Source organism: Diaporthe batatas, assembly GCF_019321695.1.
Source record: "Diaporthe batatas strain CRI 302-4 chromosome Unknown Contig00004, whole genome shotgun sequence".
NCBI lineage: Eukaryota > Fungi > Ascomycota > Sordariomycetes > Diaporthales > Diaporthaceae > Diaporthe > Diaporthe batatas.
In genome coordinates this window covers 372,308-387,596 of record NW_025408551.1, presented here as the reverse complement: position 1 = coordinate 387,596, position 15,289 = coordinate 372,308, and the positions used below count along the sequence as shown (strand labels likewise).

Below are 15,289 nucleotides of genomic sequence, written 5' to 3'. Positions count from 1 at the left end.
TTTTTGCACATCCCCCCGGCATTAGGTCTCCCAATCCTTCAAGGCAGACGTACAAGACATTTAGAGAGCGATATCACCCTGCCGATGTCACCGGCTGTGGAGCACCGACCCTCCCTCATAAGCCCTCTCCGGTAACTCTCCCGCGATCATGTCCTGCCCAGCATCCACACACACTAATTCTGCAAGCAGGTGCGTGGGGAGTGCCGTATTACCTGAACCTTAAGAATTGTATATAATGGACATTCCATCACGTCAGCATCTGGGAGAGGGTTCAGGGATGGATGCTTCCCTGTTTAGTTTTTACCACCTCGACACTATGGCATCCGACTCTAGTGCCTCAAGCCCTACTGCAGTAGTTTCCTCGGGGAGGAGGGGCTCGAAAAAGGTGAGGACGATTCCAGTTCAAATTCGATGAGCGACCCTTCATTGGGCATGCTAATGACTTCTCGTACGTCAAAGGTCCGCACGGGCTGCGTCACCTGCAAGTAAGCGATGCCCTGACAGTACGCGATTTCATGGGATATTCAGCTCACCAGTGCTTCCATCGTGAAAGAATACGGAAAGTCAAGTGTGATGAGACCAAGCCATACTGCCTGAGATGCACAAAGACTGGGCGCAAGTGCGATGGGTATCTGGATCCACGAAACTTAGCCTCGAGGCGCCGGCCCAAAGAACCCACGCCACAGGACCACGCCCTGGGTCCGCTGCTCGAGCTTTCCACCCCAGAGGAGAAGCGGGCCTTCTTCTTCTTCCAGCATGTGACGGCTCCGTGTATTTCAGGAGACTTCGACGCCATTTTCTGGAGGAGTGTAGTGCTTCAAGTTGCCCAGACCGAGCCGGCAGTCCGACATGCCGTGCTCTCGGTGAGCACCTTGCACGAGGCTCTTATACAGGGCACAGTCGTCCAGTCCACAGATGCTTCCGCGACACAGTCATTCGCGTTGCAACAGTACAACAAGGCCATCGCGCGTCTCCTGGACCAGATGAACAACCCTCTCACCAAGCCTCTGGCGTCGCTGCTCACGTGTGTTCTTTTTGTCTGCATTGAGTTCTTGCAGGGGAAAGACAAGGAGTCTCTCATACATCTTGAGCAGGGCCGGCAGCTTCTGACACGGCTGGACGAGCGATACAATGGCCCTGAGATGGAATGCATCCTGCGTCATGTTGTGCCTCTATACACGCGGCTGAGCTTAACTTCGTTCCTTTTTGGCGGCACACCTGTGCCGTTGCCAGACTCGTTGAAGTCCCGGGGGGAGATACCTGATACTTTTGGCTCTATGGACCACCTGAGGTATTTCATGCACGAGTTTATGGAACAAGCTTTCCGCTTCACACACCGGGCTCGGCCGGCAAAGAACAGCAGTGACTCAATATCGCGGGAGACGATGCAACTGCTCGAAGTCGAACAGGACCGCCTGCTCTGTCGACTAGCCAAGTTCAACGTCGCCTTTTCGCTCTTCCGAGCATCAAGATCGAAACCTGGGCCTGAGAATACGCTTCTGGTCCTGCAAATGTACCTTCATGCCCAATACATCTGGATATCCACCGCATTGAGCTCGTCGGAGGTAGTCTACGACAACTACCTGGCTCAATTTGCCGCGATCGTTCCTCTAGCAGCCGCGTACATTGATATCGAAACGTCGCCACCGAGTCAGCCATCATTACCGCCTCAAAAGCCTGGGTCAGCAGCAGCACCGACGTTCCCCTTCTCAGGGGTTAATCAACAATTACCAGGGAGCAACTTCACCTTCGAGACGCACATCATCCCACCTCTGTACTACGTGGCTACCAAATGTAGACACCCGCTGATCCGTCGCTCAGCACTAGATCTACTTCGACGAGACCCATTTCGACGAGAAAACCTGTGGCGGGCCAGCGTGATGGGAGCACTTGCAGGGCATGTTGTGTCTCTGGAGGAGCAATGGGCGCAGAGACAGAGTTTCTCGACTGTTTCTGCATCTCATTCTCCACAGTTCTCCAGTATAAGGAGCACTAGCGTTGGCCACAACACCATATCTGAGCGCAGCCTAGAACAGGCATCTCGATACCGATCGGACTTTTCGAGCCATGACAAGCCTATGGACTTGAACCGAGCAGACGCCCTCAATCAACCGGTTCAGTGCTCCGTACCGGACTTGAGATTCATGGATTTCGATGCCGACCAGCCCATGGAGCAATCTACAGGTCAAGGTCTCCGCGGAGATGCTAACATCCCGGCCTCTCTAAGCCAAGAGCCTTCTCTTTCTTCTTCTACAGACGGCTTCTCATTCAACTCAGCGATGGACTCGGCAGCGAGCGGTTTCCACGCGCACGACGTGAACATCCACATCTGGTCACACGAACAACGTCAACAGTCAGAACACAGCAGCCAGGGATCATACCAGCCCGACTTAAGAAAAGACTTCGCCGGGGCATCATCTTATACCATGTATCAAGGCAACGAGAGGCAACCGCAGCTTGCGGGGCTTGCGGTGGGCGACTCGGCATCACATTCCGGCTCGGACGGCTCCTCGCCCGATCTCGACGAGCACGGCTATTCTGCGATCTCTGGGAGCCAAACACAACCGAACATTGTGTTCCAGCCAACAGCGGCAGACACGCTTTCTTTCCCACAACAACAGCAGCATCTAGGGACTAGCAACCTCCCGAGCGGCCTGATCACGGAGGCGCCGTTTGGTCTCGCAGAGGAGCTCAGGGTCCACGATGCCATCATCGGGCGCGAGAGGGAGGACGGCAGCTGGGTTGTCGTATTCAGGAAACTGCACGGCGCTGATTCGGAATGGGACGTGCAGACGGACTGGGTAGCCACAGGGTAGGGTGCATACGAGTTGGACAACCTTTGAAGGCTACCGAAGTGCTGGACATAGAAGTAGGACATAAAACATCTAATCCTTATTCAAACTCCAGCAGCGCAGATCATTTTGCCATGAGGGGGTGGTGATGGTCTGACCTATAGAGGGTCCCACGTATATGATACCAGTAAATACATCCAGAGAGACGAGTGTTTATATGACAAATCTGCAGTTCGAAAAGGTCCCAGAATAGGTGACTCGTATCCCGTACCTTCCATAAAACCATTCAAATACTCCTTGGTCCCCATTTGACCGACTTACGAAAACCTTGAAATTTGTGCGACTAGTAAATGCTGATGTATGCTGCTGGTGGTGAACGATACTTGTGTCCCTGTGATCTCGCTTATTCCTCCAAATCACGTTCCTGCATGTCCTGATGGCCTCAGTCTCCAATTCAGGAAAAGAAGATTTTTGATTCCTTTGTCTCGAAGCCCATTCTCAACAATAGCCCAGAACTTATGGACCAAGCCAACGTTACGTTGGATCCGTCCTTGAGCCACGCCAGCTCTCATAGGCTCAAGTTCCGATCCACGGCCCTCGCTATCCTGTCGGCGATGGCCATCACGGTGATCATAGGGTTGACTCCGCTCGCCGAAGGGAAAACGCTGCTGTCGGCCACATACAAGCCTTCGGTAGCCCAGACCTTCCCAAACGTGTCGACAACCCCATCTTCCTCGGATGCGGACATACGGCACGTGCCCATCTGGTGCGCCGAAGAGCACGGCGGGTTGCCCAGGACGTTGCCCAGCCTCCTCGCCTTGTCAAGCCAGGCCGAGAACCTCGGGTCGTCGATCTGGAAGAGGCCACCCCTGGCCTGCGCCTCCTCCGCGGTGGCCCTGGCGGCCTCGAGCTCCGCATCGTCGCGCACGAAAGGCTCGACACCGTGGATGAAAGGGTTGATCTCACGCGCCCCGGTGACGTACATAATCTTACATAGAGCCAAGTCACCCTCAATAGCGTTTGCGCGGTCGAACGCCGACGGGGTGTACTCGATCTGGAGGTCGCCGGTCGCCGGGTTGACGAGCACCCTGCCCGGGTCTCGGTCCCGGGCGACAGAGATGAAGCCTGCGTAGTGCCGATAACGCAGGGCCGCCATCTTAAAGTCCAGGCCACTGCGCCAGGGCATGGCGGAGAGGCACGTGTAGGGCGTCATGTTGGTAGTTTCGAGCTTGACGCCGTGGCCATGACCATCCAGGTTTTCGAACTGGGAGTTGTAGCTCGTGATGATGGCGCCTAGACGAGAGTCAGTACGGTATGGGGCTTGTGCAGGATTTCCGCTGTGTGAATACCTTCCCAGGGGCGAGCATCTTCAGGGTAGAAGCCGCCCGCCATATTGCATGGATGAAGGTATAAGTTGAGGCCGATATTAGGGTTCTAACACCAATCAGTCTCCAACTTTATCCCGGGCTGTTCAGACAACAACCGGGCAGACTCACCTTTAGGCCGCTCTTCATTAAAAGCACTGGGCTGAACAGGGCATTACACGCCACGATCACCTTCTTGGCTTTGACAACCAGTTGCCTCGATGTTCTCTCCTCCATCGGCCCGCCTACACCCCCGTGCGAATCTCTTGACGTCCACGTGCCGACCACACCTGTTGTCTTCTTACTGCCATCGGCTTCTTCGAAGAGCACCTTGTTGACAGTGAACCCTTCGATGAATTCGGCGCCTGCGCGGGCTGCATCCGGAAGCCATGTCTGGGTCGGGCCTTGCTTCTCCCCGCTGCCACAGCCCATAGTACAGTGGCCACAGCTGTGCTCCTTTCCGCCGGAATTCTGGGGGCATACTCCAGCCTTCCAGCCCAGCCTAGTACTCCCGTCGAGGAGCACCTGTCCGCGTTGGCTCTGAACCACTGGGTCTGTGGCTACGCCCATGCGCTCACACACACGATCCATGCACTCGTCATACTCCCGACTGTCGAACCAGTCCAGACCCCGGGCAGCCCACTCTTTCCGCACGAAGTCTTGGGTGCGCAAGGACACACTCCAGTTTACCGTCCCGCCACCGCCCCAGGTCGATCCAGCAACGATACCTATGGAACCGTCCACGGAGTGGGTGACGCTCTTATCAAAGAGGTAGCGGCTGGCTACGGGACCCGGCAGCGGTAACATGGGTGTGGGGAAGTTGTAGCCCTTGTCGACGACGATGACCCGGTGGCCCGCCTCGGCGAGGACCTTTGCACACACTGCACCACCGCAGCCTGAGCCAACGATGACGACGTCCGTCTCGATGGTGGCCGGTGTGTTTCCACACTCGGCCTCTGGCTTGGAGCTGGGTGCAGGGGCTGGAAACTGAAGAAACCTGTAGCCAAAGTCACGGCCCGGCTTCCAGTTCACTGGGATATCCGGGTAGCCGGTAACCTGGCGGAAGGTGGGCGACGACATCAGCCAGCTCACCTGACTTATCCTGACGAGGCTCCTGGCGACGTTCCTCATCCTGGGGAACCAGGAGTTGTGCCAAGCCTGTACGATGGACTCTCGTACGTGGGCCGGCTGCTGGTGGAAGGGGACACATGAGCCGGTGAGGAGGAAGGCTCCTACGCTGGAGCTGTGGTGTTTTGTGGCTCGTCAGCGATCCCTAGTGGCATGGCGGGCGGACAGGGATTCGGGAGAGAAAAGATGCTGCTAACGACAAGGACTTGAGGAGGCGCTTCAGGCCATCCTTCTGGACATCTGACAGGCGGGCGGCTATGCGAAGCGAGACATGGCGTACGGCAGGGTGGGTTGAGGCCTTGTCTTCCATGAATGCCCTCAGAGATGCCTCATCTTGAGACTGGAGGGTGGTAGCCCTGGCAGTGCTCAGGACGGCCGAGTAGTCTCCATCGGGGATTGCCAGCTGGCCTCTCGTGTCGACCAGAGACGACTTGGACACCACAGCTGGGACGATGGTGTCCAGGATAGCAGTGAAGACATCCCACTCGGTGTCAGTCCAGAAGTCGTCGGCGGGCAGAGCAGGCAAGGCGGGACTCTCGGGCGCAAGGATGTCTCCGGTCAAGGCCATGGTCCCGAAGGCAAGATCCTAGAGCGCGACGGGCCGAGGCGAGACGTGGGGGGGGGACCGGAGTGAGAAGTGATGACGGGGGATCAGAAAGATGAAGGAATGTTCATTTCAATGCGAGATTCGGATCAGATCAAAAGTGGCACGACATCCAGATGCAGGTACCGAGTGCAGGCAGGGCCCACCATTAACCCCCTCGGCCCTGCAGACATGTGCAGACATGCAGACAGCCTTTTGAGGCACGTCCCGGATCTGGACGTGAACCCCACTCACCTTGCAGCAGTCACATCCTGTGGTGGCAGGCCGGCAAGAACTTGTTGTTCACGGATGAAGGAGCGAGGGGAGGGGTTGGAGCAGATCCCGATGGGCGTCGTACTCGTACTCGATAGTCAAAAAAAGAAAAGTACCTAGGCACAGTATCCAGGCACGCACCCGGACGCCATCGGAAGGCCACCGGCGCCAGAGGTGATGCTGCCAGAAATGTTGCCAATCTGCTTGCTGCCCGAGGCGTAGATTTCACAAGCGAGGAGTCGTCATCTGCCGACAGCTGTCAATTGGTTCCCGAAGTGCTTGAAACCAACCGTGGTTCCATGCTCACTCACAACCCGGGAAACTTTGACGTGGTTCTAGTGTAGAACGGGAGCAGGGGTCTAGCCACCTGGGCAGGTACCCAGCTCGGTACACAAGGTACCTAGGTAGCCACTTGTGGCCCCCGACAATGATAGTACCGAGTACATCACAAGGCTCTTTCGCGTCGACGTGTGTAGCCATGCTCCTATCTTTCCCGCATCTCCCGGTGCCTGAGTATGCGGAAGCATTTGAGCAAGTCTAGGAATGCTGAGGCTGTACATTCTTGACAAAAGCATCATCGGAGGAGAGTTTGGTTAAACCGGGTTGGTATTTACCAACCGTGAACTGCATCCATGGCTCCCCCAAGAAAGAATTCCTCTCAGCTTCAGCTTGGAACAGCCTTGGGATTTTGAAAGCAAAACTCTCTTTGAGCCACAAGTCTTGAGACAGGCTATAGTCATGACACGGCTCTCACCCTCGGATTCTGGCTACCGTTGGTCCAGTGCTCCCCCATCATCCCCATCATCACATCAAGATCAAATGATGTATGTATCTGGGAGCTTGGTCTCTTATACTCTAGATTAGCCATTGGCTTGCTTCGAGGCCAAAGACTTGAGAGCACATTCGCTGCCACACCTCGAAGGGGACCACCACGCGCTTCGTCTCCAAAAGCCTGTCGAGCTTCCCCTCTACGCTGGAGTGCTGTTGACACCCGTGGGCCATGGGGCCATGTGTGGTGGTCGACTGAGACGAATATGGACATGTCTGTGTGGCACGGCTGCACGACATTGTGCATTCATTATGGGCCGCTTGAGCATGTTGACCTGGGCGAAAGACCTGACAGCAGGTCTAGTGTACCACAGATAAAAAGATAATGGACCGCCGCGAGCCCCACCCCTGCTGCCCTGCTGGACCCTGAAAATCACGAGCTTCGGCAGCAGGGCAGCAGGGCAGCAGGGCAGCAGGGCAGCAGGGCAGCAGGGTCTTGTCAGGTTGTCAGGAAGTCGGCAGCATGTGCTTTTCGTCTGGCCGAAATTGTTGAGTACTCGTACTCCGTACCCCGTCTGCCAGTCTGCCAGTACCGCCTTTCCGGGGCGGAGGGCAAGGACATGATGCCTGAAACGGACGAAATCTGCGGCGTGCGTCCAGCCAAGAGCCTCCTGCCTGTTTGGGCCCTTTTTTCTCCCCGTCTACACAAGATTCCTGGAGACGCCGGGGGCTAGGACGGGCAGGCGGTGGCCGCGGGGCGCCGCCCAGCTCGGAGCAACTGAGGCTGTCAGGTCTTGTACTCCGTACTGGAAGCCTGCCCCGAGTCATTATTGGTACGGAGGTAGTTGGAGCCGCCCCAACAAATTCGACCCCGTTGCCCGTCTCGCTGTCAGCTCTAGCCCGTCAGCCCGTCTTTCTCTCAGACATCGTCGGTTCATCTGCCTGGCGTTGGTCTGGCCTGGCCTGGCATCGCCCATCCATCATCTGCCTGCCATCCCACGTCAAGCTCGCAGCTCGCCTACATCAAACTAAACAGTACTCCGTATCATGGCTCCGGTTCTTACCATCGTGCCCCATCTCTGGAGCCGAGGCAGGGGGCGGACAGGCGACAGGCGACAGGCGACAGGCTTTTGTCCAAAGGTGGATCCCCATCTCTTGTGCCCCCCCCCCGTCTTATCGACTCCGCCGTCTTGTTATCGTGGATAATAAAACACACAGTAAGTTGAGGTTCCATCGCCACGTCGGACCGAGAGCGGGTCTACTCTGGTCAAGAGCCTGGGCCTCCTCCTCATCGTTTTTTGGCGGGCAGCCTGGGCAGCCTGGCAGGCCACGGGAAGGCTGCTACTGCTACTGCTACTGCTACTGCTACTGCTACTGCAAGCAGGTCTCTCAATGCCTGCAGGCGCCATTGGCCCCCGGTCTGGTCTTCTGGTCTCGTGGGTGCGCCGTGTTTTGGATCGTGACGCTGGTCAAGCTGCTACCCGCACGTGCTGCTCAAGTGTGCACCTATCGTGTATCGTGTTGATGATCCTCGGGGGTCGGGCTCAAAAAAGTGCAGACAAACCAACTGCACAGTCTCGAGCAGCGGTCGTTGTGTGGTCTCTGAGGCAGGGAGAGAGACAGAGAGAGAGAGAGAAAGAGATGTCAAGTGTCTCAGTAAAGCCACACCTTGGCAAGTGCCTTCCTTCTCGTCGTGTCGCCTCTCCTCGCCTCTGCCCCTCCCCTTGGCGACAGATGGACCAGGCGGTGGTACGAGTTGTCAATTATTTATGCCTCGGCTCCTGGCCGGACACCGCGTGGTTGGCATCCGGCATCCTTCAGCCGCGTGCCCTTGTCTCTTTCCTTCCCAGGGTCTGGCCCGCTCCTCCGACTGGCGGCCCAGAGTCCGAATTTTGAATTTGTTGGGGAAGCTGCGTCACAGGCACAGCACACGAGACGGAGTGAAGGAAGGAAAAAAAAAAAAATCATGGCCCATGTTCGAAGCTGTGCGCAATGGCTTTATACTAGTCCTCCTTCCCTTCATACAAACCCTCATTGTCCTGCCCCGTTTGCGTGAGTGAAACTGCGCGCCTCCTCCTCCTCCTCCTCCTCCTCCTCCTCCCCCTCTTGTACGTGACACGACCCGTCCCGGCTGGAAATCCTCGACCACCGCAGTCACCACCGCAGTCACCACCGCAGTCACCACCGCAGTCACCACCGCAGTCACCACCCCCTCTACCATTCCCCGTCTGAGACACGTGCTCTACACCATGGACGTCTCCCAGGTCTTCGCCACCACTCCAGACCCGGCCCTCTTCACGAGCATGCTGTCCCCGGCCAGCCTGCGCGAGCCGCAGTTCCTGCCTCCCCCGGCCCCGGGTTCCGTCGCCTCGGCCCCGCCCGTCCTGATCCCAGACCACGTCTACCAGGCCGTCCTCGACCCCAAGGTGCCCATCACCATCGCCGCAACCTACGCCGTCACTGCAAAGCTCCTGAACTGGTACAACACCACCAACAACAAGAGGCCCTGGGCCATCAGCAAGACCCGCCTGTTCCATGTCTTCATCGTCCTCCACAACATCTTCCTCGCCGTCTACTCCGCCTGGACCTTCTACGGCATGGTCGGCGTCATGCGCCGCAGCGTCGTCAACCCCTGGGGCCCCGAGGGCTTCAACGGCTTCGTCGACAGCATGACCAGGCTTCACGGCCCCGCCGGTCTCGGCAACGCCGTCTACTACAGCCAGGACGATGCCCAGTGGAGGTCCTATTCCAACACCGTCGCCCTCGCCGGCGACGGCACCCCAAGCCGTACCGACCTCGGCCGCATCTGGAACGAGGGCCTGGCCTTCTACGGCTGGATCTTCTACCTGAGCAAGTTCTACGAGGTCCTCGACACCCTCATCATCCTGGCAAAGGGCAAGCAGAGCTCCGTCCTGCAGACCTACCACCATGCCGGCGCCATGATGTGCATGTGGGCTGGTATGCGCTACATGTCCCCGCCCATCTGGATGTTCGTCTTTGTCAACTCGGGCATCCACGCCATGATGGTGAGTTGATAGCGCCGTCCCTTGTGCTGGTCCGAACCGCCACCGCCACCACGAAATCATAACATGCCGTCATGGATGCTGACCGGCACTGCCTGACTCTTAGTACACCTACTACACCTTGAGCGCATTCTATATCCGTGTCCCTGTGTTTATCAAGCGAACTTTGACGAGCCTGCAAATCACCCAGTTCCTCGTCGGCGCCTCGTACGCCATGGTCCACTCCTTCGTCAGCTACAGCCTCCCCGTAGCAAAGACCGTCGTCCAGGATCCTGCCGCGCCTGTTGTCGCTCCCGCTGACCCCGACAACTCTGTTCCTTCGCCCGCCCCTGCATTCCTGGACAACCTCAAGCAGATGGTCCTCGGCATGGCATCAAAGGTGACCACTTCCGCCGCCGCACAGGCAACATCGGCCGAAGCTAACGCTGAGCCCGAGCAGTCCCCCACAACACAGACCGTCTACACCCAGGAGGTTGTTCCTTGCATCAACACCACCGGCCAGACCTTCGCCATCTGGCTCAACGTCCTGTACCTCGCGCCTCTCACCTACTTGTTCGTCAAGTTCTTCATCACCAGCTACCTGCGGCGGTCTAGCGCGACCTCGGCACAGGGCAAGGGCAAGGGTTCCATCGAGAGCCAGGTGACAGTCGCTGAGAAGGCCGGCTGGGATGCTGCTCAGAGCATCCAGCAGGAGGTCTACGGCGAGGGCTCTTCCTCCAGCAGCCAGGCAAACACGAATGCCCAGGCAAATGGAAAGGCGAGCCGCGTTCCAAAGCCGTCGACGACCCCGAGACGCTCGAGGCATGCTTGAGGTCAAGATGGACTCTGGCGAGAAAGATGATATTCCACATGTAGTACCCTTCATTAAAAACAAAAGCCGGCAGCGACCCCAGAAAACACAAAAAGGACAGACGCAGGCTGGCGGGACAAAACTTCTATCCAGGAGAGGGAATAGACTGGCGGAGCGGCAAAGTCTAGAATTGCATATTTAACGGAGTAACGGCTAGAGGGAAAGGCATTAGCATTGGGTTCACACAACCAGGTCGATTCGCTGTGCAAAAGCCTCTCCCTTACAACTCGCCACCGGGCCCCTCAAACCTCGTCTTCTTCACGGCCGATGGGGGCATCGCTGGTGGTTGTTGGTGCTTGCGAAGAGGCTCCGCCCGGGTTTCTGGCGCGAAGCTGAGGCTTTATGTTCCAAGGCCGCCCGCCCGTAGGACGTGGGCATCTGGGGAAGTGACGATGTCCAGCGGGCGAGTGTCGCAGGTGGGGCTGGCATCGGTGGCTTTCGCACACAAGGGGGGATGGACACTCTCTTACAGGGTGGGAAGGATTAAAAACGGTAGAACATTCATCTACGGCGATGACGCCTTTCTGAGTTTGAACATGGATCTTCCCCCCGTCTCGGAGCGTGATACGTGGTGGTATGCGCTTCTATCGTTCTCTCCTGTTCATGCATATGTGTGTGACCGACTGGGAGAGGATGTCACCATCGGGCCCGACCCCCAGGGTTCATTCATCTTGCAGTTCTCGCCGCAGATCAGTCACCTCCAATCTATCGTACTTTTATCGCCCATTTCAGCTCTCCACATATGGGTCTCGACCGACCTTGAGGCATCACCAGCGTAGCCTGTCACAAGCACGATATATGACCGTAATGAGTTATTCAGTGTATCTTCAATTCCGTTCTCATTCTATAGAGCTCTCCACCACACAGTATAGTGGGCGGTTGATACTGGAGCTTGTGCCTCTGTATGTCTTCGTTACCGTAAAGTCTATCCCTTTGATCGTAAAATCAACATCGTAGATCGAGAGCCCCGCAGCAGGGGTATAACAATCTTGGGCCCAATTGGCCCGCGAACTGGGGAGAAGCAGAGATGCATAAAAAGGACATGGTACTCCTCTCCTTCCCGTAAACCAGAGTCCAAAGTAATAGTATGCTCCTGAGAGCATGTAAGAGCAGAACAAGGGGAAAGCTGGCGGCGCAGCTTCTGCCCAGCATTAATTCGGAGAGCTCATGCCGGCCTGGTAATCTAACATCTTAAAAACAGAGAAATAGACCTGAACACCGGCGCTGTAACAAGACGACAAGCAAGAAAACATGCCAAGGCAGATGTCCGGCAGAAAAGCATCAAAATCATAAAAACAGCTGCGCTCCTGGGTATTGGGAAAACAGTATCCGAGACAAACCCCGGGAATCTACCAAAAGTCCGTCAAGGGTAAATACGACGATGCGTGGAATGGGCAAGGTAGAGTAGTAGAGGACTGGATCATGATGCTGTCCAGTGTTGAGGCGGACCGAGGTGGTCTGAGGTGGGTTTGGGGGTAGTACGGATTTGTACTACGCCGCTTCTAAGCGGCTTGAATTGGGCTAGTGGGCTGGTCCGCCATGGCCGAGGTCAGGCCGCTGTCGGACCGCTTCGTCGTGAGTTATGGTGTGGTATGAATTGCCGTATTTTTTTTTGGGAAGTGGCTCGTATTGCCCTTGCGACCGAGACTGAAATGTCGCCAGGTTGTGCAGCTCAGAATGTGCTCCAGTTCCAGTCGCTGGGCACGCTGACTGCCACTTCGGCCTGGGCCTTCCCCGGGGTGGTCGGGCTTGCCTTCGCGGGGCTGGCGCAGATCGGGCTCACAGGCACGGTCTGGCAGCCCTTTGCAGTGCGCTGGCCGGCGCTGGAGGCGTTGCTGCTATTGCGACTCCGCCAGACCTTGAAGTCTCCATAGCAGTGGGCGCATGAGCGGCTGAGCACGCCACGAGGATTGTAATTGGCGCTCTCGTCCAGCGGGACCTCGTAGTTGGAGTGAGGGTCACAGAAGATGTTGCCGCAGCGTCGGCAGTGATGGCGGCGAACGAAGTAGTTGAAGTATTTCTTGCAGGTCGGGTCGTCGCAGACCTCGGAGTCGGCATCGGACTGTGCGAAATACAATGTTAGCCAAAGTGGTCACTAAGATTACGGCGCTGGGGGGGTGGCGCCATGTCAGAGGGCTGAGACATTTGTCGTAGTGTTTCCCAGACGGGTGGATGTGCGTGTGTAAGGGAGAGTGTGTGTTGGCTTGGTGTCTTGTCGCACGGCACATACCTTCCAGTGCTTCCGGCTGGGCTGGCCATGGACCTGAGGGTAGTTGGCCAGGTCCCAATCCCAGTCCACAAACTTGCCACTGTCGCCAGTGGACCTCCTGGACAGCCTGCTCAGGCTCGAGATGCCGAACAGGCTGGTGAAGCTGCCGCTGGAGCGGATGGCGCGCTCGTCATCGTCTCCGTCGGCCTTGGGCGAGGCAAGGGGCTTTTGAGAGCCGGCCGAGTACTCGTTGGGACGCAACACGGCAGGCACGTACAGTGGGCGTACCTGGCGGCCGTGGTAGTTCTTTGGTGACACTGGTGACGTGCTGTTGGAGGTACTGAGAGGGGAGATGTCGGATGATTGCTGGATAAGTGGCTGCGACTGTGGCGGTGTTGGCTGTCTTGGTTGTGCCTGCTGTTGCTGCTGGTGCTGCTGCTGCTGCAGCGTGTGGTGGAACTGCGACTGCTGCTGTGGCTGTGGTTGCTGTTGTGGCATGTGATAGGAGAAGGAGCGCTGGTGGCCGGTGGGCTGGCGGTGCCAGAATGACTGCTGCTGGTCGGGCAGTCGGGGCATTACGAGGTCGGCCATGGCCATATTCGGCGGGGTGTGTTGGATGATACAAGAGAGGGTAGGCAGGCAGGCAAGGTGGTTGGGCCGTGGGTGGTGTTGCGGCTCAAAGGGGAAAGGTAGGAGCGGGCAGGGTTGGATAGATGGTTCGTGAGGGCGCGGGAGGCAGTTGTAGTTGGCTGATGCAAAGGCGGGCCGGTGGATTTGAGTCGACGAGGGGGCGGTGGGCCGTGGGGGTGCCAACAGCTGTGCGGTGCGCTGAGATGAGCTGGATTGGTTTTGGATTAAGTCGGATCGGATCGGTCTGGCTTGGATGACGGCGCCCGAGTCGTGCACAGCAGCAAGCGAGTCCGAGAACAAGGTCTCTGCACGATTGGCGGCCGATCGCACGTTTGTGAGAGACTGACTGACTGACTGCCTTGACTGTCTGGCAGAGGGGAAGATCCAAAGTGGAGCAGAGGGGGAGAGGGGGAGAGAGAGGAGAGGGAGTATGTGCACTGGATCCTATCGCGGCGACGAGGAGGAGGAGGATGGCGCGGCAAGACAAGGCAAGACAAGGCAAAAAGGAGGGTGCGGATAAAACGACTGCTCGAGGTGGCTTGTTGGAGGGATGCGGCTTAGGTATATAACGAGACTTGGGTAGGTTGCAGGCCTGTCGGCTCTGGAGGGGGGGCGGCCTGGGCAGGGGGGTGGGTAGCGGCCAACCAAAGTGGCGGTAACCTTGCGTGGTTGCTGAATAGCGTGGCAGCGGACTGGCTCGACTGGATAGTGTCGCACAGGTAGCGGAGCGGATCTGGGCTGGCAGGCTGGCTCGAACCTGGGGGTACGGAGTACTGGAACTCGGGCCAGCTGGGAGGGCGGGACAGCGGGAGTGAGTGAGTGCCTAGGTGGTGAGGACCTGAGGCGAGGCGACCCGTAGACGGATACGGCACCTCTTCGGCTGCAACCTCAGCGTCGGGTCGGGGTGGATTGAGACTGGGCCAGAGGGCGGCGTGTTGAGTAATAGAAACCTGCCGAGCTGAGATGAGATTTTACCGTGTTGTAGTGTAGGTTCTACACAGTCGATCATATGATCAGAGGAGGCAGAGGAAGAGACAAGACAGAGACGGGATGGGTGCACAAGTCTGACGGGCAGTGGTGGTGGTGCTGACCATGGCCGGCCGGCGTCTTGGTGGTTGCTGTTTGTTGATGGACCTGACTACTAATATGCAACATGCCATATGCTGTTCTACGCCAGACTGCCACTGCCAGACTGCCAGACTGCCAGACTGCAGGTGGAGTCGAGTCAATTGACCTGTGACGATGCTGCATGGCAAAGGCGGTGAATGTGCCACGCTGGGCTGGGCTGGCTGGCTGGCTGGCTGGTGCCGTATCAAATCACATCTGCTTGCCCCCCAGGCCCCCCAGGCCTCGCGCATGGCTGGGCATGGCTGGCTGTCCGTGCACCTGTCTGCCTCTAGAGGACTGGGGGACCAGGGGACCAGGGGACCAGCCGGCCAGCCTGACCAGGGGGGGGGGGGCGTCACTGCATGGTTTGCAGCGAAAATTACTTTTCCACGGCGACGCGGTTGATCCATGTGGGGCCCTGTCCTATTTCCCGACACTTGGCCGACCTTGTAAGTTGTCAGTTAGTGCACCCTGCGTACATGCACTCAAGCACTCTGGCGCTCTGGCACACTGCAAGCCCATGCCTGCCTCCCACACCGTCGGCCCCGACGACCGTTGACTC

General features: G+C 57.6%; 4 protein-coding genes across 4 annotated transcripts; 2 read left to right on the top strand and 2 right to left on the bottom strand.

The window, feature by feature from the left end:
* Positions 1–211: 211 nt before the first annotated feature.
* Positions 212–2,816, top strand: KVR01_004017 (uncharacterized protein; the record flags this gene model as incomplete). Its single annotated transcript, XM_044789414.1, has 3 exons — positions 212–385; positions 460–485; positions 554–2,816. Exons 1-3 carry the CDS (start codon positions 236–238, stop codon positions 2,814–2,816), a joined length of 2,439 nt encoding a protein of 812 aa, XP_044646181.1. The 5' UTR covers positions 212–235.
* Positions 2,026–6,127, bottom strand: KVR01_004627 (uncharacterized protein). Its single transcript, XM_044781229.1, has 4 exons — positions 5,482–6,127; positions 4,289–5,399; positions 4,142–4,226; positions 2,026–4,085 (listed from the first exon to the last, which is right to left on the bottom strand). Exons 1-4 carry the CDS (start codon positions 5,850–5,852, stop codon positions 3,361–3,363), a joined length of 2,292 nt encoding a protein of 763 aa, XP_044646791.1. The 5' UTR covers positions 5,853–6,127; the 3' UTR covers positions 2,026–3,360.
* A 2,967-nt stretch (positions 6,128–9,094) lies between these two features.
* On the top strand, positions 9,095–11,613 carry KVR01_004329 (uncharacterized protein). The gene is made up of 2 exons (XM_044792505.1): positions 9,095–9,934; positions 10,038–11,613. Exons 1-2 carry the CDS (start codon positions 9,158–9,160, stop codon positions 10,740–10,742), a joined length of 1,482 nt encoding a protein of 493 aa, XP_044646493.1. The 5' UTR covers positions 9,095–9,157; the 3' UTR covers positions 10,743–11,613.
* Positions 11,591–14,659, bottom strand: KVR01_004785 (uncharacterized protein). The gene is made up of 2 exons (XM_044782085.1): positions 13,012–14,659; positions 11,591–12,843 (listed from the first exon to the last, which is right to left on the bottom strand). The coding sequence occupies exons 1-2, from the start codon at positions 13,585–13,587 to the stop codon at positions 12,454–12,456; spliced, it is 966 nt and encodes a 321-aa protein (XP_044646949.1). The 5' UTR covers positions 13,588–14,659; the 3' UTR covers positions 11,591–12,453.
* Between the last annotated feature and the right edge of the window lie 630 nt (positions 14,660–15,289).

Bases quoted from the DNA above. Each gene is read 5' to 3' on its own strand.
- KVR01_004785 (XM_044782085.1), bottom strand. From the start codon at position 13,587: ATGGCCATGGCCGACCTCGTAATGCCCCGACTGCCCGACCAGCAGCAG. The intron at 12,844-13,011 runs GTATGTGCCGTG...TATTTCGCACAG, and splicing joins CCAGCCGGAAGCACTGGAAG to TCCGATGCCGACTCCGAGGT.
- KVR01_004329 (XM_044792505.1), top strand. From the start codon at position 9,158: ATGGACGTCTCCCAGGTCTTCGCCACCACTCCAGACCCGGCCCTCTTC. The intron at 9,935-10,037 runs GTGAGTTGATAG...CCTGACTCTTAG, and splicing joins CGGGCATCCACGCCATGATG to TACACCTACTACACCTTGAG.
- KVR01_004627 (XM_044781229.1), bottom strand. From the start codon at position 5,852: ATGGCCTTGACCGGAGACATCCTTGCGCCCGAGAGTCCCGCCTTGCCT. The intron at 4,227-4,288 runs GTGAGTCTGCCC...GATTGGTGTTAG, and splicing joins TAATGAAGAGCGGCCTAAAG to AACCCTAATATCGGCCTCAA. The intron at 4,086-4,141 runs GTATTCACACAG...ACTCTCGTCTAG, and splicing joins AGATGCTCGCCCCTGGGAAG to GCGCCATCATCACGAGCTAC.